Genomic DNA, 27,348 nt, shown 5'->3' on the forward strand with positions numbered 1-27,348 from the left:
TGTGTTGGATTGGTGATGGGTTGGACACGATGATCTTGAAGGTCTCTTCCAACCTGGTTTATTCTATGTATTCTATTCATGTCCAGCCTTCTGTGTGCTCCCACAACAGCAAGTGCTAGAACCACTCCTGCAGCTGAGTCCAAAATGTCTGTTAACCTTTGCAGCTGCAAGGGTCATGATATGTAAGCTATGTAATGCTGAAAGTGCTGGGAGATACAAAGGAGGGTGGGTGAGCCTTCAGGCCTGAGAGGGTACAACTGATAATGGCATATGCACATTCAAGCAATGTAATTTTGTGCCTGTGGACCTCAGGTTAGTTCTTAGTGTTGGACGTTTACTTGCTTGTAACCTCTCTTGCATTCTGTTCTTCTTTCTCTCTCCATTAGATGTCCTCGTTGGGCAATTGAGCTCTATTCAAAGGCCAGCTGAAAAACTTAAGACGCAAAATTGCATCTGAAAACTCTGTATGTTCTCATTCCTTGGGTAGTATCTGTTCCTTAACCTGTCTTGCCTGGCTGAGAAGACACTGGCCTATAGAAGGTCACTTAGGTGAATAGGTAGTTTGATGAAGGCTGTTCTTTGAATTCTGTTGATGCAGCTATGTCAGCTGAGTGGGGAGAGAATTCTGCTCTTCCTGGTGGTGCTGGGCTACTTAACTCAGGCTAATCACACAGGCATTAATAAGCATGTAATGAAGCTATTCCTGACTAACATCTCTGGCACCTCTATTAGGAGGAACCTGTCACTGGGAGCCTGGGCAGTACAGCATTCCTGTCACATTCAGCTTTTCCTGAGAGCAGCATGTTGAGCTGTGTGCTTCTTGAAGTCATGTCACTGAAGCTGGAAAAGGTTTATGGTCTGCCTTAAGCAGAAGTTGGCGAGACTGAGCTTCAGCTTGTCTGAGGTTCTCCAGGCTGCCCTCATTAACTCAAATGTAGTTGTGTGGGGTTTTTTTGTTTGGTGTTTTTCCCCTGTGGGATCTGTCTGCTTCGTTTCTGACATCAAAGTGAAAAGAGCCTTAGAAGTCCCTGAAGTTGCCATCTGAAAAGTGCTGCATGACATTGGTGATAGAAACTATTGGCGAGATCTGAATGAACGGAAGATACCTGAGCGACACATGACACCTAGTTTAATTTTTCTGTAACTTTCTGTTAATTAAAAATGAGTGGAGGAAGCTTTGTGTTAATACTGCAAGCTTAGTGAGGGTAAAGCTTCAGTAAGTACTTCAAACCGTTGTTGCTGCGTGGGCCGGTTCAGTTTAATGATGAAAAGCTGAAGAGGGAACTGAAGATGATTCTTGTGTTCAGCTGCTTGTTTGAGAGGAGCTAGTTCCACCTTTCTAGGCCAGTGATACACAGAATCCTAGGCAGTGGTCTCCACTGAAATATATTTCAGCTCCTCAGGCAATGAGAGGTACAGTGCAGTGCTAACTAATCAAACTGATCCAGATGTTCAAATGCCACCTCTCTGGCTATTTGGCACGTCACAAATGATTACCTAGAGACCTAGTGTGTTGTTTCACCAAGAAAATCCTCTGGTTATAAACATGATGTTGTTCCTGATTTCTGCCATGGCACCCCAGGCCACAGGAATGGATGAAGATGTGTGGGGGAAATACACAAAGGGAAGCTTTTCATCTAGGCATTCAAGGTTTAGCTACTCATAATGTACTAAGGGAGCAATTCTGATGCTGCTTACCTGTCCGTGGTGACTGGAGATATGAAAGGGCTGCTGTAAATAACATGTCCTCTTGCTAGGCAGGTTTGCTGGAAGCTTGTGTTTCATGAGGAAACACTTATTATCCTTGTTCCTCCATTTAAGAAGCTTTGTCTGGCAATTATGTTAAACTTCTCTAACCACTCCACTGCACTCATTCCAGAGGTCAAATTCTGTATGCTGTGGTATGAGTAACTTCTGTGCCTCTGTCTTATGAATGCATAATGCGTTCACCTTGCCTCACCTCCATAGTTTGGCAGACAAGACAGACAGCTGAATTTATCTGGGAAGTCTGAGAAATCTTTTGAACTGTCCTGGGTAATGGTTTTACCAGGCACATGGGTAGGAAGGAGTGTCTGTGAGATGGGGGAGTCGTATTGTCTGGGAACAGTTCTTTGTTGTGTGAGCGTGTAGAACTGCGCGGAGTCACTAGTGGTGTGCCCCAAGGATCAGTGCTGGGCCCCATGCTCTTTAACATCCTTATTGATGATCTGGATGAGGGCATTATGTTGATCATCAGTAAATTTGCAGATGACACCAAGCTGGGGGCAAGTGTTGATCTGCTAGAGTGTAGGAGAGCTCTGTAGAGGGACCTTGACAGGCTGGACAGATGGGCAGAGTCCAGTGGTATGAGGCTTAACACATCCAAATGCTGGGTTCTGCACATTTGCCACAGCAACCCCATGCAGTGCTACAGGCTGGGGTCAGAGTGGCTGGAGAGCAGCCAGGCAGAGAGGGACCTGGGGGTGCTGGTTGATGGCAGACTGAACATGAGCCTGCAGTGTGCCCAGGTGGCCAAGAGGGCCAATGGCATCCTGGCCTGTATCAGGAACAGTGTGGCCAGCAGGAGCAGGGAGGTCACTCTGCCCCTGTACACTGCACTGGTTAGGCCACACCTCGAGTCCTGTGTCCAGTTCTGGGTCCCTCAGTTTAGGAAGGAGGTTGAGTTGCTGGAGCGTGTCCAGAGAAGGGCAACCAAGTTGGTGAGGGGTTTGGAGCACAGCCCTGTGAGGAGAGGCTGAGGGAGCTGGGGTTGCTTAGCCTGGAGGAGAGGAGGCTCAGGGGAGACCTTATTGCTCTCTACAGCTACCTGAAGAGAGGTTGTAGGCAGATGGAGGTTGGTCTCTTCTCCCAGGCAAGCAGCACCAGAACAAGAGGACACAGTCTCAAGCTGTGCCAGTGGAGGTTTAGGCTGGATGTTAGGAAGAAATTCTACACAGAGAGAGTGATTGCCCATTGGAATGTGCTGCCCAGGGAGGTGGTGGAGTCACCATCACTGGAAGTGTTTAGGAGGAGACTGGTTGGGGTGCTTGGTGTCATGGTTTAGTTGATTAAATCGGGTTGGACTTAATCTCAAAGGTCTCTTCCAACCTGGTTTATTCTGTTCTATATAAGTCCACGTTGCTGTGCAAATAACGATGCCCACCAAAGTGGCACAGTTTACCGAGGGGATTGTTTTCAAACGTGTTTTATTCTGTTGGATGCACTGTGCACAAGTGAGGAGTGCAGAGCAGATTCCCTGAAACCATCTAACAAGGCCCAGGATCAATTTCTGTCTTTCATTTTGTCAGCTCTTGTCTGAGCACTGGTCCCTCCTGCCTACATTCTTGCCATGTGTCGTGCCCCACCTTTTTTTCCCCTCGAGCTGAGGCTGTGCTGCGCTCAGCCTGGATGAGGAAGCTATATATAGGGTTGTGAATGGGATCCAGATGTCAGTGTTATACACTGCGAGTGAGCTGGGCTGGGTTGCCTTCCCTTTAGAAAGGTTTAAATGCTCTGGCTCAGGTTTCACCTGTCAGACAAACGTGAACCTTTGCTCCCCGCTCAATAGGCATGTGAAGGCTCAACATAGCCTTTAAGAAGGACATTGAGACACTTGAACGTGTCCAGAGAAGGGCAATGAGGCTGGGGAGAGGTCTCGAGCACAGCCCTGTGAGGAGGGACTGAGGGAGCTGGGGTTGCTTAGCCTGGAGAAGAGGAGGCTCAGGGGAGATCTTATTGTTCTCTACAACTATCTGAAGGGAGGTTGTAGCCAGGTGGGGGTTGGTCTCTTCTCCCAGGCAACCAGCACCAGAACAAGAGGACACAGTCTCAAGCTGTGCCAGGGGAAGTTTGTGCTGGAGGTGAGGAGAAAGTTCTTCCCAGAAAGAGTAATTGGCCATTGGAATGTGCTGCCCAGGGAGGTGGTGGAGTCGTCATCCCTGGCGGTGTTCAAGAGGGGATTGGACGTGGCACTTGAAGCCATGGTTTAGTTAGTCAGGAGGTGTTGGGTGACAGGTTGGACTTGATCTTTGAGGTCTTTTCCAACCTTATATTACTATGATAATGCACCAGGTACAGCAGGGTGGCAGTACCCTCCTCGTGTACCTGGGCAATACAGTGACTCCAGCTCATGTCACGTCTCTCTTGGCTTTTGATGGCCTTTCTGGCAGCACGTAGCATTCCATAATGAAAGCAGACACGAGGAGAAACACCTCGTGTGTTCTTGGAATGTCTCTGAACTTATTTCCATATTGCTTTGCTGCCACAAGGGGGTAATGTTGCTTCTGCTCCTTGCTGTCCCCAGCCCCTTGTGGAGCTAGAAAGTTTCTGAGGTCTTGTATAAAGTAAACAAGGTAGCTTGAGGACCCCTTCCCCCAGTCCTAAATACAGCTAATCTCCTTACTTACCATACATTTGCAAGTTCTTCGGGGCTTGGGGAAAAGTGTGAATGGAGATCCAGAGGGGAAATGGCTCTGATACAAAATGCAAGCCAGGGATGAGCTTATCCTCTTGGCTTTTGTAAGGGTTTGAAAGGGATAGAGGTGGATCTGAGGTGAAGGCAGGCGTTTTGTCGTTATGACATGCAAATGTCCCTGAGTTACAGCTGTAAAAGAGCCTCCACGACTTCTTTCTCATTGTCTACCAAGCCTGGAGCAGACCTTTCTTCGCAGTCTGTCTTCTCAAAGGTTTTGTTTTGCATTTAAATGATCCTCAGAAGAATTCCAGAAGATGGGGCTTCTTTTCTGGAGGAACGTCTGGCAGATGTAGACTGGAGTCTGGGCAGTCACCTTTGCTGTGAGGCTGTGCTTATTTTCTCCTTCAAGTATGCCTTGAGCTATTACCTAAAGTTTTGATCTTTTCCTGAAGAAGGCTGTGAATACCTTTGCTAGTTTGGTTTTTTTTTTTTTCCCTCATGCAAATAGGCCTGACTTACTAGTGGCCATGAGGGGATGCCCCTTCTGCTTCTAAATTGCCGTGACTTGTCGTTGAACTGAGACCAGTCTGTGGTTCAAGTAGACTGACAGGAGAGGAACACCCCCATTCCATCCCAGCAGTCGTGAGTGTTGTTTGTAAAATGGGGAGCAGTAGCCACTCTTGCAGCTTGGGCTAGAACCTGAGCTTCTGATGTGCTGCTCTGGTTTTTGATTTAAATGAGCAGGCTGTTCAGATCTCTGTGTATCGTTGGCTTCTGGTGGCCTCCTCGCTGTGTAAAGCGCTGAATGGTAAGGTGCATGTCACTCATGCCCTAGCCTTAAAATACCCAGAGCATTTCCTTACCCCTTGCTGTGGGCATAGAGTTAGCTTCTGGGAGATGGTTGGGTGACTGAATTTTACTATGAAAATAAGAAAAGTGCTGGTGAGTTTATTTTTTGGGAGGGCGGCGGGGGGAGGAGTGTCACAGTATCACACAGCATCACTGAGGTTGGAAGAGACCTCAAAGATCGAGTCCAACCTGTCACCACAGACCTCATGACTAGACCATGGCACCAAGTGCCACATCCAGTCCCCTCCTGAACACCTCCAGGGATGGTGACTCCACCACCTCCCTGGGCAGCACATTCCAATGGCTAACAGCTCTCTCCGTGAAGAACTTTCTCCTCACCTCCAGCCTAAACTTCCTCTGGTGCAGCTTGAGACTGTGTCCTCTTGTTCTGGTGCTGGTTGATTAGGAGAAGAAACCAACCCCTTCCTGGCTACAACCACCTTTCAGGTAGCTGTAGAGAGCAATGAGGCCTCTCCCCAGCTTTGTTGACCTTCTCTGGACACGTTCAAGTGTCTCAATGTCCTTCCTAAACTGAGGGGCCCAGAACTGGACACAGTACTCAAGGTGTGGCCTAACCAATGCAGAGTCCAGGGGCACAATGACTTCCCTGCTCCTGCTGGCCACACTATTCCTAATGCAGGCCAGGATGCCGTTGGCCACCTTGGCCACCTGGGCACACTGCTGGCTCATGTTTAGGCGGGTGTCAATCAGCACCCCCAGGTCCCTCTCTGTTTGGCAGCTCTCCAGCCGCTCTGACCCCAGCCTGCAGCTCTGCATGGGGTTGCGGTGGCCAAAGTGCAGCCCCTGGCACTTGGACTTGTTGAATGCCGTCCTGTTGGACTCTGCCCATCTGTCCAGTCGGTCGAGGTCCCTCTGCAGAGCCCTTCTGCCCTCTAACTGACCAACATCTGCTCCTAACTTGGTGTCATCTGCAAATTTGCTGCTGACTGACTCAATCCCCTCATCCAGATCATCAATGAAGATATTAAAGAGGATGGGGCCCAGCACTGATCCCTGGGGAATGCCACTGGTGCCTGGCTGCCAGCTGGATGTGGCACCATTCACCACCACTCTCTGGGCTCAGCCTCCAGCCAGTTCCTAACCCAGCACAGAGTGTTGCTGTCCAAGCCACGGGCTGGCAGCTTAGCCAGGAGTTTGCTGTGGGGGACAGTGTCAAAGGCCTTGCTGAAGTCCAGGTAGACCACGCCACAGGCCTCCCCACATCCACCAGACGGGTCACCTGATCATAGCAGGGGATCAGGTTGGAGAGGCAGGACCTGCCTCTAAAGCAGGATGGAATTGCCTTACCTAAAGCTACGTAATGTATGCAGTAGTGGAGAACACATACTGCCCTCTGTATTGTTTTGTTTCTTATTTCAGAAACCTTGAGTTGTTACTACTTTTCCTTAACTGCTCACAGCAGTTGTGGCTTACTGTTGCCAGTGTGATATGTTGCAATCACTGAAAAATGGGGACTTAAGCAGGAGGGAGGCACACCTCTGACCTGTGGAGACAGGCAGCAGCATGCCAGTGGGAAAGTGGCCTGTGCCAAATCTAGGTACTAGGCCTACCTAATGTGAGAAGGTGTTCAAGAGGGGATTGGACATGGCACTTGGTGCCATGGTCTAGTAGGCGTGCGGTCTTGGATGGCAGGTTGCACTTGATGACCTTTGAGGTCTTTTCCAACCTTGTTGATTCTGTGATTCTGTTCTATAACACAGTCTCAAGCTGCACCAGGGGAGGTTTAGGCTGGATGTTAGGAAGAAGATCTTCCCAGAAAGAGAGATTGGCCATTGGAATGGGCTGCCCAGGGAGGTGGTGGAGTCACCATCACTGGGGGTGTTTAGGAAGAGACTGCATGAGGCACTTGGTGCCATGGTTTAGTTGGTTAGATGGTGTTGGGTGATAGGTTGGACTTGATGATCTCAAAGGTCTTTTCCAACCTGGTTAATTCTGTTCTAATTTCTCCTCACCCCTTCATTCAGGCACATTGCTTGTGGAAACCTTGCCTGGTTTCCTGACAATTTGTAGTTTAGACTTAGCATTTTGTTTAAACTTCTGGTGGTGTAGACCTGATCTGTGCTGTGAAAAGGAGGATTTTCTGGCAAACCTTGTAGGTTCCACATGCAATAATGGAATACTTTTGGAAAAGTTTATACTGTGCTGTTTTCAGCCTTGGTAAGAAGTAATTCCAGAGATGCTGGTTACAGTTCTTGAGGGTGATGATGATAAGAGATAAGCAATAGTTTAGTAGTTAGTGAGGAACAGTGGGGTGTATAGAAGTTATGAAGGGATTTGCAAGCAGAAACAAGAGGTTCTAGTTTGTGGTTAGGAAAAGCTGCTCAAGAGGAGAAGACCAAAACTGGGGTGAGAGAATCATTTCTGGAGAAGTTAGCCTGGACACATAGGAATGAAGGGAGACCTAATTCATCAGTGCTGAATGTGAAGTGGTAATCTGAAGGTGCTGTGAACATTTAGACATGATAATTACCTGTGCTTATGGGCGAGATGTGCAGGCTGTGGACAGACTTGGCAAGTATTGTTTGTTTGGCCTTCTTTAAAAATGGGAAATGCAGATGAGCTTGATCATGAGAGTGTAACCACAGCCTGAACTGTAGGAGTGGCTTGCATGATGGCAAAGCAGTCAGGTCAGGTCTGCCTGAGCTCTGAGGTTATTGCTGCCACACTTCTGGCTTTGTGGCTTCTTCCAAACGGAGCCTGCTGTCTCCACGTGGGCAGGACAGAGTTTGTTTATTGGTGTGGTAGAAATTTGAGCTCTCAACTGTCCTTCTAGTTGTTACCTAGAAGAACAAGTGAAAAAATTGCTTTTGTTGTTGTTGTGTTCTTCCCTCTGCCCTTACTGGCTTCCTGATTTAAGATTCATGTAAAGTTGCTGGAGTGCTTTTACTTCATTACTGAGAACTGGTAGGGGAAGAAAATGATGCCTTTTGCTTTCTGCCTTGCAGTGATTAATAGAGGTCACTCCCTGCTGCTGAGCTTCCCCAAGTGCTTTGAAAGGCTGAGCAGTCTCTGCCAAGCTTGGAGAAAGGCTTAAGCTTTCTTCCCTTGGTCTGAATTTCAGTATAGATCAGTGACTGCAGCACACAAAAAGAGATCCTTGTCCCATGTTACTCTTACAGCAGCTTGGCTTGCAAATTAGGCAGGTACAGAAATAACTGCTTTCTCAATTACCTTCATGTTGTTTCCTCAGTCAAACCACTGCCCTTCTCCCATCTCTTGGTGTGTGTTGGCTGTTGGTTTGGTTTGGTTGGTTTTGTGGTGGGTTTTTTGTTTTGCTTTGGGGTTTTTTGTTAGTCGAGGAGTTTGCCTATAAATGAAATAGGTCAAGTAAGTGTCTCTGTAGTCTCCAGGAGTCAGAGATCTGTTTTCCTATAGGTGTCTGTCTGTGGGACTGTTCTGGGACTTTGCTTTGTGTTCACCTGTTCCAGCATGGCAGCAGGGGTACTTGCTGAAATTGGGTTCCAAATTGGGTTCCAGTGATGTTTCTTAATGAAGAAACCTGAGAGGTACACACTCCCAAAATGGCTTACTCTTTTTGCTTCCACTGAGGAGTCATGAGCTCTACAGCTCTGTGAGTTGTTGCAGGATTTTTTGGGGAGTTTGGTTGTTTGGGGATTTTTGTTGAGGAAGGGCTATATGAGATGACCACACAGCAAAGATCTTAGATAAGCACCGACACTTAGAAGTTGAAAGCTGGTGGACTTCAAACAGATTTGAGTGTACCATAAAACATGTCAGTTCTCAGGTTTGGTACAGACAGGGAAGAAGTGTGAATGGCTTCCTCCTCTTGAAAGCTGTGCTTTGTTAAGGCTGCCTGTCTGCACATGGCTTCCCTGCAGCCTCCTCATCCAGCTGCTGCAGGTTGTACAGCATGTCCTGGGGAGCTCACTTGACCTCAACAGTTGCTCCTGCTCCTGGTTTTTTTTCTTGCTTCTAAGCATTGATTTAATGTAGTATTCTGTTCAGTGCTCAGGCCTTTAACCTGCTTAAACTATCTGGCTGTGATTCCTAGAGCTTGTTGTCTGGTGTCACATAGGTGATAGATAAGAAAAGGTTTTTACAGTAAAGGTTTGGTTTGGTTTCTTCTTTTGCCAAGTAACAAGTTACAGCCAAGCCCTCAGACCTGCTATTTCAGGCCTGCTTGCTCAACTAAAAGGTCTCCATAGCTTTGCTGAGTTTGGGGAGGAGCTGGAGAAGCTGGCAGTATGGTGTGTGCCTCTCTTTTATGCTAATACAGGCCCTTAATCATCTGAGGTGCAGTCACTTACATACACTGTGTTCCTACACTTCTTCTTCACCCTCTTTATAAATGTACACAGCATGAATGATGTGCCTGGGCCAGAGTGCCCTTGTCCAATTATTAGTTCCTTATTACAGAATCTGGGCTGGAGAGCTTGCAGTAGGGCAATGTGCATCTTGTCTTTGGGAGCAAGAGGGGAGGGAGGGAGGGACCTGTGATCTGACTCAGTAACACAACAGTAACCAAAATAGTGATGACTCTTAAGATTTCTCCAGTTGAGCTGTTCTGGTCTGTTGAATTGCTAACATGCATCTTAAACATTTTCCACATACATATTTAACTGATTGCACCAAATGGCTGTTTGTGTGATGATGTAACTGACCCCCTCCCTTGCTCTTCTTGAGAAAGCACCTGCTGGAACTCAAGGCTGTGAATAAACAGGGTTCATTATCTGCCAGGAAACTGATTCATTTTTCTGCTTGAAAGGCATTAGTGTCAGATTCTTTCCCTGTTTTCCTGAAGTGGGAGGGCTGGGGTAAGAGTCTGAATTGCCCTGACAGTCATCTCTTGACCTAACTCTCTTTATTACTCTGGCCTGAACAAGAGCATTCTAAATGAAGTGATTGATTTGTGGCAGGACCTCTGTTTTCATAGCCTTAGAAGCCCATGCAGATAACAGAGGGGCTTCTGCTCCCTCAGGAAAGACACCTCCTCTTCAATTCCCTATGGAGAAGCAGGAGTCCTATGTAATTATCCCAGAGGCTGACGCAGATCTGTGTGGGTGGGTAAGCAGAGACTTCTGCTGTCCATACAATCTGTGGTCTTGGGAACTCCCAGAACAAGGAGAATTTGAAGCAGGCATTGTGCATATGAAGGTAGATAGAAGAGGCCTCAGAAGAGTAAAACTGTCTACAGACTGAGGGAGCTGTGAGTTGGTTGTGTTCCAGCTGTGCTTTCATGCCTGTTTCCATAACCATGATCAAGTAAGAATCGATTCTCTCTAGCCTGCATTTCTGATCTAATTGCAGGTTGCTGAGAGTCTAGGTGGAAGAATGCAGTATCTGCCTTCAGCTTGGCTGTCCCTTTCTGAGCACTGGTATAGAGCAAAATAGCTCATGTAGTAGTTTGAGCTGATTTAAAGTTTCTCTCTCCTCCCAGCCACTCAGGTTTTGCCCCTGCAAACTGAGTGTGCAAAATCCTCTCTTCTTGTTTTCGTGTTGGCATTATTGCCAAACTAATCAATGCTGCCATAGCAGCTCCTGGCTCTTATTGCCTGTCATGGATGTGTGCTTCCTCTTGCCTGTTGAAATAACACATTAATCACTCCCTGGGAGCTGTATGAGGAGGACCTCTGCATAACACTTGCTCATCTTTTATTCTGCCGCACAACCTTTTCAGCAGGTGAAGAATTAGATTAACAGTGTGACCTTGGGCCCACTTTAAAAAAAACACCACACAAATCTGTCATCTTCCCTATGATGATCTCCAAAGGTATAGTGCAGCTTCTTTAGCATCATATGGTAGGTGGAAAATGAAGATCCTAATCCAAAAAGCAGAGGTGCACAATGTGTCATGTGATACTGCATTGTAGTCAAACAAAAGTAGGGAAACTTTAAAGGGTTAACTGTGTTCTTCTAGAAACTCTTCTCCCTGCCCTGTGATTAGCTGGACTCAAATCCCAAAGCTTGTTTCTACTGTTCAAACTCTTGCCTGCAGTTCCTCATTTAATGTAATTCTGCTCTTTTTCCCTGTGCTCCTTCCCACCCTGGCTGAAGACTTGATGTGCTCCCTTTTGTCAGCTCGTTGTCTGCAGGACTCCTGCCCAGCATTGATGAAAAACAATTTCTTTTTGGTGATAACTCTGTCCCACACCAGCCCTTCTTCTCTGACAGCTCCACACCTCCATGTGGGAATGATGTTTTCTCTGTCCCTGGTTGCCTTTCAGAGTTCTCTGTCACGATCAGGCTGAAGTGTTGTGCAGAGGCCATGTTTTGGATGTATCCATGATCACATGTTACATCTTTGCCTCTTTCCCTAAAGAAAATGTTCTTGCTGAAGGCAATTGCTGTTTGGAATGACTTAAAGTGGTGAGAAGAATGTCTAATAGGGCTTGAATACTCCTAAGAGAGGCAGCCATCAACTCTCCTTCCTCAGTAAGGCCAAGGTCTCAGGTCCAGCCAACATGGATTTAGGAAGGGCAGGTCCTGCCTCTCCAACCTGATCTCCTTCTATGAGCTAGTGACCCGTCTGGTGGATGTGGGGAGGCCTGTGGATGTGGTCTACCTGGACTTCAGCAAGGCCTTTGACACTGTCCCCCACAGCAAACTTCTGGCTAAGCTGCCAGCCCGTGGCTTGGACAGCAACACTCTGTGCTGGGTTAGGAACTGGCTGGAGGGCTGAGCCCAGAGAGTGGTGGTGAATGGTGCCACAGCCAGCTGGCAGCCAGGCACCAGTTGCATGCCCCAGGGATCAGTGCTGGGCCTCATCCTCCTTAATATCTTCATTGATGATCTGGATGAGGGGATTGAGTCAGTCAGCAGCAAATTTGCAGATGACACCAAGTTGGGAGCAGATGTTGGTCAGTTAGAGGACAAGGGCTCTGCAGAGGGACCTCGACTGACTGGACAGATGGGCAGAGTCCAATGGGATGGCATTCAACAAGTCCAAGTGCCAGGTGCTGCACTTTGGCCACAGCAACCCCATGCAGAGCTACAGGCTGGGGTCAGAGTGGCTGGAGAGCTCCCAAACAGAGAGGGACCTGCGGGTGCTGATTGACAGCTGCCTAAACATGAGCCAGCAGTGTGCCTAGGTGGCCAAGAAGGCCAATGGCATCCTGGCCTGCATTAGGAATAGTGTGGCCAGCAGGAGCAGGGAAGTCATTGTGCCCCTGTACTCTGCATTGGTTAGGCCACACTTTGAGTCCTGTGTCCGGTTCTGGGCCCCTCAGTTTAAGAAGGACATCAAGACACTTGAATGCTTCCAGAGAAGGTCAACAAGTCTGGTGAGAGGCCTTGAGCACAAGCCCTGTGAGGAGAGACTGAGTGAGCTGGGATTGTTTAGCCTGGAGAAGAGGAGGCTCAGGGGAGACCTCATTGCTCTCTACAACTACCTGAAAGGTGGTTGTAGCCAGGAAGGGGTTGGTCTCTTCTCCCAGGCAACCAGCACCAGAACAAGAGGACACAGTCTCAAGCTGTGCCAGGGGAAGTTTATTCAGTATATTCAGTATCACTAAGGTTGAAAGAGACCTCAAAGATCATCAAGTCCAACCTGTCACCACAGACCTCATGACTAGAGTAGGGAGGACACTAGTGCCCACTGCAGGCTTGAACTCACGACCTTCCCCATTAAAGGTCTTATGTGCTAGACCATGGCACCAAGTGCCACATCAAGGTTTAGGCTGGAGGTGAAGAGAAAGTTCTTCACTGAGAGAGTTGTTAGCCATTGAAATGTGCTGCCCAGGGAGGTGGTGGAGTCCCCATCCCTGGAGGTGTTCAAGAGGGGATTGGATGTGGCACTTGGTGCCATGGTCTAGTCATGAGGTCTGTGGTGACAGGTTGGACTCGATGATCTTTGAGGTCCCTTCCACCCTTAGTGATACTGTGAGTTGTATAGCAAAGATAGCTCCTCCATGCTCTTGTTCATAGCTCAAAAGTGAGTGGTGAGATTTGAATCAGCAGTGACATTCTCTGAGTGTTTATCTCCTATGGTGGTTACAGCTGTCTTAAGAAGAGTTAAGACAGTTTTGTTTGGCTGTTGTTTCTCTTCTGATCATCATCATCATCTGACCTGAGCTCAGCCTTGATGCCAGGCTAAATATGTCTGACCAAAACCACGTGAAAGCGGAAACGGTCTGGAAAAGTTAGCTTCGAGGTAGAAGAGCAGATTATGCTAAAGACTTAATTTTAGAAATCATCTTTCCAGGCAATCTTTAGGACTGCATGCTGATTGCTTTTTTTTTTTTATTTTAAGCCTGCATATGCAACTGGTGATGTCAAACAGAGAAACACTATTGCTAAGAACTACAAGACTTGGATGGGAAATGAAGCTCTGGAACAAAACGCTCGATGCTCTCTGCTTCTGTGATTTCAGTTTGCTCTTTCCAAGGAGGTGACACAATAGAGAAATGTCTGAAAGAATTCTTCCCTCTTCTTCTTAGAAAAGGGAAGGGGGGATAAAAGCAAACAACCCAACCATGCCAGTGGAATGAGTTGAGATATTTTGGTTTAAAAGAGTTTTCTAGTGTTCTAGTGAGCCCATAATTGATCTCTGTGAATTAATTGAGCTTCTTAACAGTTAATAATTGAGCTTGGGATCTGAGAGAGGGTAGCAGTGTTATTAGGCAGCTGGAGAACATTCAGCTGTCTTCATGCTTCAGCTTTTTTGTTATCTTTAGGTTAAAACGTTGCCTTGCTGCAAGAGGAAGACGAGCAAAGGGAATGGAAGGTTTTAAACTGTCGCTGTTCTTTTGCGTTCGTGAGAGGAACCACAGGAGCGCGTCCGCAGGGACAAGTGCTCAGGAGAACTGGCTGCTGGCTGTAAATCAGAGGGCTGGGAAAGGCACATAATAGGAAGTAGTGCAGTAATTTCATCTCCAAGTGGGCAGTAGGGAATACAAAAGCCTTTCCAGGGAAGGTATAAAGCCAGAGGAGGAAACTCACAGAAGCTGCCAGAGTTGTCAATGTACTTTTGCTTCAAAGGGTAACTGTGAATTGCTCTGTCTTAAGCTCCCTTCATAGCTGAAGGCTGGGGCTGTGATAGCATTGGGTGTACTTGCAGTCCTTGGTCTGCTTCATTTTATTGGTTTGGTCTGGTTGTTGGTGTGCAGCAGCTTAGAAGCATGGCAGGTGACTGAACACTCTTCTGATTTTAAGATAACTAAGCCTCAGCGCTGTTTATTAGCACCTCACTTTTGCATGTGGAGGAAAACCCTTCCCTCAGTGTCGCTTGGAGTAGTGCTCCTCAGTAATGTGCATGCTGTGACAGCAAATCTAAGATGAGCTGTAGGAATTGCATGTCCTTAGAAACTGTTACTGAGAAGTTAAATCTGCTGCATTTAAGTATCTTCTCGAAGCCTGCTGCGATGAATCATGCTGTCGCAAGAGGCTTTGGTGATCCTCGCCCCCGTGGGAGAGTGTGGGTATAGTCCAATGGCAGATGTGCTGTGAGGAGGTTGCTTCATGACTTTTTTTTTTTATCTCCTTGAGCTGCAGCTTCTGGCATTCAGCTGCTGCAGCCCTGAGACATTTCCCTTTTCTGCTTGTAGTGTGTTGTGTGCATGCACTTTCGGTCTCCCCTGCGTCCTGTCACTTGGCCCTTGCTTCCCTTCCCACCTCGCGAGCAGTTGCTGCTGTTTGCAGGCCTGAGGTAACCGAGCCCGTGTAGAGCAGCAATTCCACAGCTGCTGATGCCTGACAGAAAAGGAGTCTGCTGAGATCTCAGTGCTTCTGAACAGAGGCAATTTTTATCTTCTTGTTGTGCTTTTAATAAAATAATAATAATAAAAAAAGGCATAAACCAAGGGAAAACTACAACCCCCCTCCCCCCTCCCCCTCCTGTTTTAGCAAGCTGGGCCAGAAGAATCTCTTAGGGTGAGCAGAGTTAATCTTCATTGTGGCATTGACTGACAGCCTGGAGGATGATAATGTGTGATTTTTATTTTTTTTTCCCCCAACATTTTTTCTTTCCTGGTGAGCGGGGGAGAGGAGTGGAAATTGCAGTTTCTCTGCTAATTGTACTTTAGATGTCACTTGTGACAATTTCATATTGTCTAGACAGAGATAGTGGAGCAGTTGCTTCCACAGAGGCTTGTGTTAGCCTGTTACGTATCTGGGTAGCAAAACTGGGGGGTATGAGAGAGGAAGAACATGCTGTAACCTCCAGGAAGGATGCAAAAGTCAAGCAGGAGCTACTGAACTGCTTCCAAAGGAGCTGCAAGCAATGTGTGTTTCTGTTTTCTCTTTGCATGCTTCGCTGTTGGAAATGGGAGGTCTAGTGGCTAGCAGTTCTCTGCAATAAGACTGCTTCTGTGTATCCATGGATGGCATTTATTGCCCTTAAGAGAACTGCTCCCAACCTCAGCATTTAGTGTAGTAGGATGTTGGGCTGCCTTATGCTTTGGGCTCCCTTATAGACAGTTTGTGTCTCTTCTGGGGCTTTGGGTGGCCAAAGCTGTGAATATGACACCTAAGGCTTGAAAGAGTATCACAGTATCACCAAGGTTGGAAGAGACCTCAAAGATCGAGTCCAGCCTGTCACCACAGACTAGACCATGGCACCAAGTGCCACGTCCAATCCCCTCTTGAACACCTCCAGGGATGGTGACTCCACCACCTCCCTGGGCAGCACATTCCAAAGGCTAACAACTCTCTCAGTGAAGAACTTTCTCCTCACCTCGAGCCCAAACTTCCCCTGGCGCTGGTTGCTAGAGAGAAGAGACCAACCCCTTCCTGGCTACAACCACCTTTCAGGTAGTTGTAGAGAGCAATGAGGTCACCCCTGAGCCTCCTCTTCTCCAACATGAATTTCAAAAGTTATCTGTGCCTTCCTTGGGGGGCAGTAGGTTACACTAGCAGTGTCACAGATAGGACACTTTATTGATGACTCCAGCAGTGTATCTATTATTGAACCCATTTGTCAGTACCAAATGCATTTGGATCTGAAATGTGGGCCTCAGCAGTTCAGCCTAGAATGAATTAGTTGAATAATAATTTTTATTTGTGTTTAGCACTCTGGTTTCAGTACAGATACTGCTGCAGTCTGGAGCATGAAGCACATAGATGGTCCATCTGGGTCTCATGAGATTGCATTTTGCCTTGTTTTGTTTTTCCTGCCTACTTTATGTATTTACAGCTACCTTTTCATTGCTTAGTGATCTGGGACATCTAAGAATCAGGCTTCGAATCAGCTGTAGCATTTAGCAGTTACTGTAGCTGAGCTATAGGTGTCCACTGAATGTGGCTCTGACACGTGGATTGTGTGCTTCAACATGAGACAGAGCAGGAGCTGAGTTTGGTCTTGGCAGGCCTGGAAAGCTCTGTTGGAAAGGCAGTCTATCTTAGCTTGCACAGCACAGCCTTGGAGTAGATTCCGGGGAGGGGGTTTAACTGAGTGTGCTTGTCTTCCTGCTCCCCACCACCCTGGAGCTGCTGTTCTAAGGAGCCCTTCTGGTGAAGGATGTGCTCCAAAAGCTTTAGCAGCAGCTCCAGTTGCTTCACAGGGTGGAGCAGCAGGCTGCTCAGGTAAAACCACAGGGCTCTGAGGTCTGCAGGAGGTTCACCTGGATATCTATCCATCCTGTGGCCCAAGCAGCTGTTGGCTTGTGCTTTACTGAAGTAACACACACCAGTTCTCAACTGAGGTACAGGGTAAAGCAAGGTTCTTCAGGTAGTTATTTTAAGGGTCAGATGGGGTGTAGAGATGAGAACAGTAGATTCCCCAAAGTGCTGTTCCCAAGCCACTCAGAAGGACTCTTGGCAGACCCACACCAAGTTACTATGAGGTGTGCCTTGCTCCTGCTTCCACACCCTTCTGGTTTCCTCTGGTTGATGCACATTGTGATTTCCTTCAGCACAGCTGCTGGCTGCTTTCTGAAGGTGAACTTGTCTGAGAAAAGCACTGACTCAGAAATTGCCAGCCTGTCCGAAGGTGAGAAGAGAAACATGGTTAGATACCTGGAGACTCCTTTCTAACTGGGCCTTGCAGTGTGTACTGGTCATCTGCCATTCTGGCTCTGATTTTGTTGTATCTTTTAGTAGATAGACCCCAAAAAGTTAGGCAAGAGGGTGGCATATCTAGTGCATAGGCACCAAGACTTTCAACAGGGATGCATATCTAGTGCATAGGCACCAAGACTTTCAACAGGGATGATGAGTTTGATTACTTGTGTGCACATTATCCAGAACACTGTAGACATTGCAAGAAAATGACATCAGACAAAGCACTTTGTGCTGTGTGCAGGTCGCTCACATCTCTGAGGAGGCAACTGCTGGTTTCGGAGTTGTGGCCCTGTCGGTGTTCAGGGCTGGGATGGCTGCTAGGTGAATGACAGATGTTTCCCAAAGGGGAAGAGAAAGGGAAGGGCTGGAAAAGAAGACTCAAACAGCTTTAAGGAAACTAATAAAATGGAGCATATATAAATTGATGCAAACCACTATCAACCCCAAACCCTCTGGTGGCAATTTCATCGCTGTCACCGCTGACACTGTGACCAGACTCGGCATCAGATGGGAGCCAGATTCAGGAACTGGGTTCAGAAACACAGGGACTGGCATCTAAGGCAGAACAGAGTTCTCCTTGTACTCTGGCCATTGAAGAAAAGAGCTTGGCCCTTATGATTCTTCAGCTTTATACCAAATATGACATACATGGGATGGAATCCTTTGGTCAGTTTGGGGTCATCTGCTCCATCCGCTTCTCCCCGCAGTTGTGGTCTTTTACGCGCTGCGCCCCCAGTGTAGTACACAAGGTTTAGCAGTGACATTGAGTCTCCATAGGAACAAGTTCAAGCAAGGCATGAGCCTTTCTGCACATCAGTCCTTGGTAGTAACTGTAAACATCAAATGTTCTCACTGCTAGAAGCAGACACTGCTGAAATGTGCCATTAGCTTCAGAAAGTGCAGTCGCTTAGAAGAGACTGAGCTGAGCAGTAAAATTACTGAACAGAATTAGTTCTGTTCTAGCTCAAACCCTGCTGGGATCTGTGTGCTGTGGCAGCTCTTTCTTTCTGATTTAAGTCCAGGGATTAATCAGGACCCTCCAGCAAGGCAGCTTCTGCTGTGTATCCAGGCTGCTTGCAAACTGCTGGTGTTGGAGTGCTCTGCATGAATGGCTCTGAAGGGCAGACTGCTAAAAAGCGTGTTGCAGTGGCAGTAACTCAGTCTCTGACCTCTGAGACTGTGGTTTAGAAAGGGGCCATCTGACTTACTAGGTAGGATATCCTTTTTGATAATTTTAGACTGTTTACCTTTCCCCCAGAAGGAATAAAAGCAGTTTGTATGTGATGCATGTGATAAGCCTACCTCAGAGGTTTGACTTCAGGTCTGCCACATAAAGCTGTTGTGTTTGTTCTGGATTAGCTGCTGTAGCATATATTGTATTGACTTGTATGTTTGGATCAGGAGAGTTTGGTAAGGCAGGACTGGAGTGTGGCAGCTTCCAGGGGAGCCAAAGAATTCCTGGTATCTAGCAGTGTGGAAGGTTAGAGCTTTTGGCTCTGTAAGGTGGGGAATGAATTAATTGATCTCCGTGTAAGACGTTTGGTAACTGCTCTTGAATAGGACAAATGGTTGCCAAGCAACTTTGCACCAGAAAGGACAGGATTTCTTACCTTTTGTAGCATCCCAGTGCTTTGGAGCAAGCACTGAGGCTCTCAAGCTGACAGCTGCATTTCTAAGTAACCTGAGTGATCTGTTGCTGTTTTCTGTATTCTATATTTATAAGGAAAAGTTTAAGTAATTTTTAGACTTATTCTTATCTCTGGAAGACAATGAAGAGTCGCCTTGAAATGCTGACTGGGGGGCTGCTGCTGATGGGGGAAACAACCTAACCAAACAAAACCATATTTCATTTGTATTTCAACTGTCTTTAGCTGGCCAGAAATAGGAAGTTGGGTGGGGATTATATCTGGCCCTTCCTGTATTCCTGACAACGTGGTGTCCTGCCAATGCTAACTGCAAGACTGATCAGTTCAAGTCTTTCTCACCAATTACGTGTGTGGGTGAACAGAACAGATGTGGTGTTGGTCCTCTTTGGATTTTCAAAACACAACGGTTTTTTGTTGAGTTGAAAGACTGCAATCCCGAATTTAGCAGGAGTTCCAAAGCAAAAAGACTTGAAAGGGAACTCGGCAGCCTTGTAAACTTGTAACAGTGGGATTTTTCCACTCTCCATACCCACCCCAAATCATCTCTCTTGTTTAATCTAATGGCTGCAACAGTCTTAAATGAGTCAGGCTTGAAACAATGCCGTCCTCTGCTTCATGACAAGAAGCTAGATGGAATTGCATGTAGAAGCCAGAGTGGAGGACATGTTCCTGTTACATACTTTTGATTCTCCTGCCTTCATGACTCAGACTCACTTCTTGCACATTCAAGCTGTCTGGCTGCATTTGCATACATTTACTTCTGGCATGAATTTTTGGTCTCTCTCACTGTGGCTGATTAAGATAGAGAGGAAACAAACAGGTTGTTTTTTTTCTTGGTAGCTGAAAACATCCCTTTCTGAGCCTTGAGACTGAGGTTGAATCTCTTACTGTGAATAAACATGTGGTGCCCTTAGAGCCCGCATACCAAGGTGTGTTCTTTGTCCTGAGCTCCTTGACCCGTTTCCGGTGTAGCCACTTTTGAGTGGGTGAGGATTTGACAGATGGCCATTGCAGCTTTAGTGTTTATGGACCTGACAAACTGGGGTGACTTGTCTGCAAAGGAGAAGTAGCCATCTGCATTGTTCTCTTGAAATTGGAAGCAGGTTTGGGGCCACTTTTCGTTCTTACTCTAGGTGTTCTTCAGTACGTTATGGAATTCTCTGCACTGATGATAGGAAGAGTCTTAAGAGGTTTCAGAAAGTAGGATGTTAATGGGGGGAATGTTATTGAATGGTTAATGACTTTGTCCTTTCTTTCTTTCCTTCCCCCCCCCCCCCTTTTCCAGGAGGTTGTTGGAGTCTTCCCTCATTTCATTATCTCGCTACGATGGAGCAGGGTCCCGGGAACATCCGATCTACCCAGATCCAGCCAGGTAAGAGCTAAATGCAATCTAAGCAGACAAAATGGCATAACTTACTGAATCCTTTGGGAATAGTTCTAATGTTGGACACATGTCCTCTTCAGGAACATGCCATGGGGACAGGGTGCAAACCAAATGAGAACATGCACAGTGAGACACTTGAATGTGTCCAGAGAAGGGCAACGAGGCTGGTGAGAGGCCTTGAGAACAGCCCTATGAAGAGAGGCTGAGGGAGCTGGGGTTGTTTAGCCTGGAGAAGAGGAGGCTCAGGGGAGACCTTATTGCTCTCTACAGCTACCTGAAAGGAGGTTGTAGCCAGGAAGGGGTTGGTCTCTTCTCCCAGGCAAGCAGCACCAGAACAAGAGGACACAGTCTCAAGCTGTGCCAGGGGAAGTTTAGGCTGGAGGTGAGGAGAAAGTTCTTCACAGAGTAATTGGCCATTGGAATGTGCTGCCCAGGGAGGTGGTGGAGTCGTCATCCCTGGAGGTGTTCAAGAGGGATTGGATGTGGCACTTGGTGCCATGGTCTAGTAGTCATGAGGTCTGTAGTGATGGGTTGGACTTGAGTTATCTTTGAGGTCTTTTCCAACCTTGTTGATTCTACGATTCTAAGCTGTTAGGTCTGGGGGACAATGAGGAGAACAGCACAAAATTACTGTTGAAGTAATAAGCACAGGGATTCCTGAAATCATTTAGGATGGAGAAGATTAGGTAAGAAGCAGGTCCAACAGTAAATGAGAAGATATCAAATGTGTCATCTCAGAGGAATATAGAAACCCCAAACAGTCTATTTAAGATTAAGGAAGAATGCAGTAAAGGCAGTTAGGAGCTGGTGTGAGCAGATAACATGCCTGGGAGAATGGAATGTCTCCACGAATGTGTCTGTGACAGAGAAGATGTAACCAGGACGTTAGGGATGCTCAAGAACAAAACTCTGCCAACTTCTGAGAGTCATGAATCATTGACATTAGGCATAGAAACACCTGTAGTGCTGCTTGATCTCCAGAGGAGGTGGGCGTGTTTCAGAGGACAGGCATGGCAGAGTTACCAGGAATGGAAAGGAGTGATCCTTGTGGTTTCGACTTAGCGTACTAAGAAAGCAACAGATGGGATGCTGTGACCCAGAGACTCTGTCAGAAGGAATGATAGAATCGTGAACAGCAAGCAGCTTTGGAAGCTTTCAAAGAATAAATTGTGACAGATAAGACTTTTTTTTTTTTTTTTTTTTTTCCCCCTCAGATGGCTTTAATAAAGCTATGAATGAGGAAAATTCACTAAGTGTGAAATAGATCTGATTTAGCCTCTGGGGGGAACTGCGGGGGGTTGAAACTACCTCCCAACTAATTTGAGCGAATTACCCCCCCCCCCAAAATAAAATTGCCAGGCCAGCTCACTTGATGGAAGCAAATGAAACTGTATTTACAAGCAAAACTACAGTCTGGAAACAGGAAAGACAATGGATGTGTACAAAATACACAACATTTACAAGTTAGAAACTACACAAGAACCCCCCTGGACAGAACCAGGGGGCTGACACAGTTTCAAGCTGTGCCAGGGGAGGTTTAGGCTGGATGTTAGGAAGAAGTTCTTCATAGAAATAGTGATTAGCCATTGAAATGGGCTGCCCAGGGAGGTGGTGGAGTCACCATCACTGGAGGTGTTTAGGAAGAGACTGGATGGGGTGCTTGATGCCATGGTTTAGTTGATTAGATGGTGTTGAATGATAGGTTGGTCTCAACGATCTGAAAGGTCTCCTCCAACCTGGTCTGTTCTGTTTTGTTTTGTTCTATTCTATTCCCCCTCTCTCCAACCCCCAACAAGGGAAAGAGAAAGAGGAGAAAAGCAGAGTAGCTTATTAATACTTAGCCACAATAAGAATGCAGCCAAGGTCAGCAATAGCCAAGCAAAAGCTACCAGCTAGTATCAGCTGGAGCAGAATGCTGAGAAAGAGAGAGAACAGTTTATACAGCTAACTTTTTGTTATCAGACCAATGGGATTATTTAGACCTTATCATTATTTTTCTTTTGCATCCAATGGTAATTTATTTACCTTCTATCACTTTCTGCTCAAGATCTGTGGGGAAATTTCCTAGGCATCAGCCTAAAACTGCCACAGGAACCTCTAGCATAGCTGCATGGGATGAAGGCTACTCGGGTTTGTCATTGAGGACAGTTCAGGAGTGCCATTGTAAGAAAATAATCTGAATTACCTTAGTTGAGTCTTCATTTAAAAAAACCAACTCAGAATTTTTTTGCACCATCAACAACAAAATCTGCACTTTACCTGTCTGCATGACACAAAGCTGGGGGAGGTGGAATGGCTGATATACCATAAGGCTGCACTGCCATCCAGTGAGGTCTGGACAGTCTGGAGAGCTGGGCAAAGGCAAACCTCAAGGGGTTCAATAAGGCCATGTGCAGTGCCCTACATTTGGGGAGAAATAACTCTGGGCACCTGTTACAGATGACTCCAGGTAAAAGTTTCTGGTAGCAGTTTTATTGGCACTAAAAGATCTTAAAAAGGTAATAAAAGGCAAGCAAAGCAATAAAAGGCAAGCAAAGCAGTGCGCTGGGCTTGAGAGGGGACAAAACTCCACCTCCACAGCAGCTTTACAATAGTTTTCTTCATCTTATATAGTTACATCATCTACATAAACAAAGTTATGCTAAATAGAAGGCAGGCATATGATAATGAGTCTTAGAATAGGTGGGCAGATCCCTGCCCACCTGAGAAGGCTCAGGGGAGACCTTATTGCTCTCTACAGCTACCTGAAGGGAGGTTGTAGCCAGGAGGGGGTTGGTTTCTTCTCCCAGGCAACCAGCACCAGAACAAGGGGACACAGTCTCAAGCTGCAGCAGGGGAAGTTTAGGCTGGAGGTGAGGAGAAAGTTCTTCACTGAGAGAGTTGTTAGCCATTGGAATGTGCTGCCCAGGGAGGTGGTGGAGTCCCCATCCCTGGAGGTGTTCAAGAGGGGATTGGACGTGGCACTTGAAGCCATGGTTTAGTTATGGGGTCTATGGTGACAGGTTGGACTTGATGATCTTTGAGGTCTCTTGCAACCTGGGTGATTCTGTGATTCTGATGAAGCTCAGTAAAATGTCTATGAAGGGATCAATATCTGAGACATTCCCTAGCATGGGAGTGGTGTCCAAAAATATTGTTCTACTTGAAGGCATTTTTGAAATAGTGCTCACAGATTGCATTGGGTTGGAAGGGACCCTCAAAGGTCATCTGGTCCAACCACCCTGCAGCGAACAGAGACATCTCCAAATAGCTCAGGCTGCCCAGGGCCACACTGAATGTGATCACAGTATCACAGTATAACCAAGGTTGGAAGAGACCCCAAGGATCATCAAGTCCAACCTGTCCCAACAGACTCCACAACTAGACCATGGCACCAAGTGCCACGTCCAATCTCCCCTTGAACACCTCCAGGGACAGCGACTCCACCACCTCCCCGGGGAGCCCATTCCAATGACAAATGACTCGCTCGGTGAAGAACTTTTTCCTCACCTCGAGTCCAAACCTCCCCTGGCACAGCTTGAGACTGTGTCCCCTTGTTCTGGTGCTGGTTGCCTGGGAGAAGAGACCAACCCCTTCCTGTCTACAACCACCTTCCATCTTGATCTTGAATGTCTCCAGGCCCTCAGGCGCAGCCCTGTGCAAATTGTTTCAGTATTTCACCACTCTCACTGCAAGGAACTTCCTCCTTGTATCCAACCGAAATCTACCAGGAACCGGTTTGGAACCGTTGCCTCCCGGCCTGTTACTACAAACCCTTCTCAACAGTCCTTCCCCAGCCTTCCTGTGGGTCCCCTTCAGATACTGAAATGCAGCTCTAAGGTGTCCCCAGAACCTTCTCTGCTCCGTGCTGAACAGCCCAAATTCTCACAGCCCATCTTCATCGAATAGAATAGAATAAACCAGGTTGGAAGAGACCTTCAAGATCATTGGGTCCAAGCCATCAACCAATTCAACCCACCTTAACAACTAAACCATGGCACCAAGCACCCCATCAAGTGTCCTCCTGAACACCTCCATGATGGTGACTCCACTACCTCCCCAGGCAGCCTGTTCCAATGGGCAATCACTCTCTCTGTACAAAACTTCTTCCTAACATCCAGCCTAAACCTCCCCTGGCACAGCTTGAGACTGTGTCCTCTTGTTCTGGTGCTGGCTGGCTGAGAGAAGAGACCAACCTCCACCTGTCTACAACCTCCCTTCAGGTAGTTGTAGAGAGCAATAAGGTCACCCCTGAGTCTCCTCCTCTCCAGGCTAAGCAACCCCAGCTCCCTCAGTCTCTTCTCATAGGGCTTGTGTTCCAAACCCTTTACCAACTTTGTTGCCCTTCTCTGGACACGCTACAGCAAGTCAGCATCCTTCCTGAACTGGACACAGTACTCGAGGTGTGGCCTAACCAGTGCAGTGTACAGGGCAGAATGACCTCCCTGCTCCTGCTGGCCACACTGTTCTTGATGCAGGCCAGGATGCTATTGGCCCTCTTGGCTGCCTGGGCACACTGCAGGCTCATGTTCAGCCTACCATCGACCAATACCTCCAGGTCCCTCTCTGCCTGGCTGCTCTCCATCCACTCTGACCCCAGCCTGTACCACTGCATGGGGTTGCTGTGGCCTATGTGCAGAACCCGGCACTTGGATGTGTTCAATCTCATGCCCTTGGACTCTGCCCATCTGTGCAGCCTGTCGAGGTCCCTCTGCAGAGCCTCTCTACCCTCCAGCAGATCAGCTCCTGCCCCCAGCTTGATGTCATCCACAAATTTACTGATGATGGACTCAATGCCCTCATCCAGATCATCAATAAAGCTGTTAAAGAGGCTGGGGCCCAGCACTGATCCTTGGTGCACACCACTGGTGCCTGGCCGCCAGCTGGCTGTGGCACCATTCACCACCACTCTCTGGGCTCAGCCTCCAGCCAGTTCCTAACCCATCGCAGTGTGCTCCCATCCAAGCCATGGGCTGACAGCTTAGCCAGGAGTTTGCTGTGGGGGACAGTGTCAAAGGCCTTGCTGAGGTCCAGGTAGACTACATCCACAGCCTGCCCCACATCCACCAGGCAGTCACCTGATCATAGTAGGAGATCAGGTTGGGCAGGCAGGACCTGCCCTTCCTAAATCCATGCTGGCTGGGCCTGATCCCTTGGCCATCCTGTAAGTGCTGTGTGATTGCACTCAAGATGACCTGTTCCATAATCCATAATAGCAGAGGTGCTCCAGCCCTCTGAATATGATGGTCTTCATGTGCCAGGTAAAGACTGTTTGTTTGTTTTCCTTAGTTTGTGGCAGAAACTGTGGTAGCTTGGATTGCCAGGGAGCTTTGGAGAGAAGTTCAGTGTGGAAACTTCTTTGGAGAGGGTTAATTGTTCCAGGAAATGCTCAAGGTTCATAGATGCATAACCAGCACAAGCTGGGTGTTTGAGTGCAGCAGGATTATAGAGCCCTCCTCGATAAACCTTATGATGTGCTAGTCTAGTGGGATCTCTTTTAAGTTTCCCTTCCACTTATTAGAAACTGGGGATGTGATTAAAAGGAGCATTATTGCATTTGGAGGGTTTTGGTGTAGCAGCATTACAGAAAGTTATGACTTTCATATGTTCTTAAATAACAGTGTGGAACAGTGAAACAAAAGTGAAATATACATCTATATATATCTGTGTGTGGATGTGTTCTTAATATATATTGAAATTATCTATCTATATATAGATATAAATAAAAAAAACCTCCTTAAGGCCAAGCTGTCTCTGATGGAGGTTTTTGGGTGGCTTTTTTTTTTTTAACCACATGATCTGAAGAATTTATTTCTGGGTGTGTTTTATGTTAGTTTTGTTCCTGCATCATGGCCTTCCAGTATCTGAAAGGGGCCTACAGGAAGGCTGGGGAGGGACTTCTCAGGATCTCAGGGAGTGATAGGACTAGGGGGAATGGAATGAAGCTGGAGGTGGGGAGATTCAGGCTGGAGGTGAGGAGGAAGTTCTTCACCATGAGAGTGGTGAAGCCCTGGAATGGGTTGTCCAGGGAGGTGGTTGAGGCCCCGTCCTTGGAGGTGTTTAAGCCCAGGCTGGATGAGGCTCTGGCCAGCCTGATCTAGTGTGGGGTGTCCCTGCCCATGGCAGGGGGGTTGGAACTAAATGATCCTTGTGGTCCCTTCCAATCCTGACTGATGCTATGATTTACTGTCTGCAGTGATGCTGTATAGGAATAACCTAGACCAGGGGTGAGGCAGAGAGGACGCTTTTTTGAGGTTCCCTAAGGTTTGGAATGAATTTTTTTGAGTAGACCACAGCAGTCTTTCTCTGCAGCCTTGTTGCAGCTTGGCTGCTCTGTCATTCTCCACAGCTTCCATATGTTCTGCGCTCTGAAAACAATCTGCAGAGGAACCTAAACTTCTGCTAAAGAGCCACTTTTGTTTATTTAAGTAATCAAAAAGATGCTCCCAGGCTGCATTTCATAGAATCAATAAGGTTGGAAAAGACCTCAGAGATCATCAAGTCCAACCTGTCACCACAGGCCCCATGACTAGACCATGGCACCCAGTGCCACGTCCAATCCCCTCTTGAACATCTCCAGGGATGGTGACTCCACAACCTCCCTGGGCAGCACATTCCAATGGCTAACAACTCTCTCGGTGAAGAACTTTCTCCTCACCTCCAGCCTAAACCTCCCCTGGCACAGTTTGAGACTGTGTTCTCTTGTTCTGGTGCTGATTGCTTGAGAGAAGAGACCAGCTCCCTCCTGGCTACAATCTCCCTTCAGGTAGTTGTAGAGAGCAATGAGGTCTCCCCTGAGGCTCCTCTTCTCCAGGCTAAACAAGCCCAGCTGCCTCAGCCTCTCCTCATAAGGCTTGTGCTCAAGGCCTCTCACCAGACTTGTTGCCCTTCTCTGGAAGCATTGAAGTGTCTCAATGTCCTTCTTAAACTGAGGGGCCCACAACTGGACACAGGACTCAAGGTGTGGCCTAACCAATGCAGAGTACAGGGGCACAATGACTTCCTTGCTCCTTCTGGCCACACTGTTCTTAATGCATGCCAGGATGCCATTGGCCTTCTTGGCCACCTGGGCACACTGCTGGCTCATGTTTAGGCGGGTGTCAGTCAGGAGATTGTGATTG

General features: G+C 47.4%; 1 protein-coding gene across 2 annotated transcripts in view; it reads left to right on the forward strand.

Annotated features, from left to right (window-relative positions):
- The window catches only part of AMBRA1 (autophagy and beclin 1 regulator 1), a 172,012-nt gene that overhangs the window by 21,393 nt on the left and 123,271 nt on the right, over positions 1-27,348 (forward strand). For both annotated transcript variants that reach the window (XM_054161469.1, XM_054161470.1), the window contains exon 8: positions 20,150-20,236. In XM_054161469.1, coding sequence (XP_054017444.1) covers positions 20,150-20,236 — 87 coding nt within the window. The remainder of the gene's footprint in view (positions 1-20,149; positions 20,237-27,348) is intronic.

This window comes from Dryobates pubescens, chromosome 5, assembly GCF_014839835.1.
Source record: "Dryobates pubescens isolate bDryPub1 chromosome 5, bDryPub1.pri, whole genome shotgun sequence".
NCBI lineage: Eukaryota > Metazoa > Chordata > Aves > Piciformes > Picidae > Dryobates > Dryobates pubescens.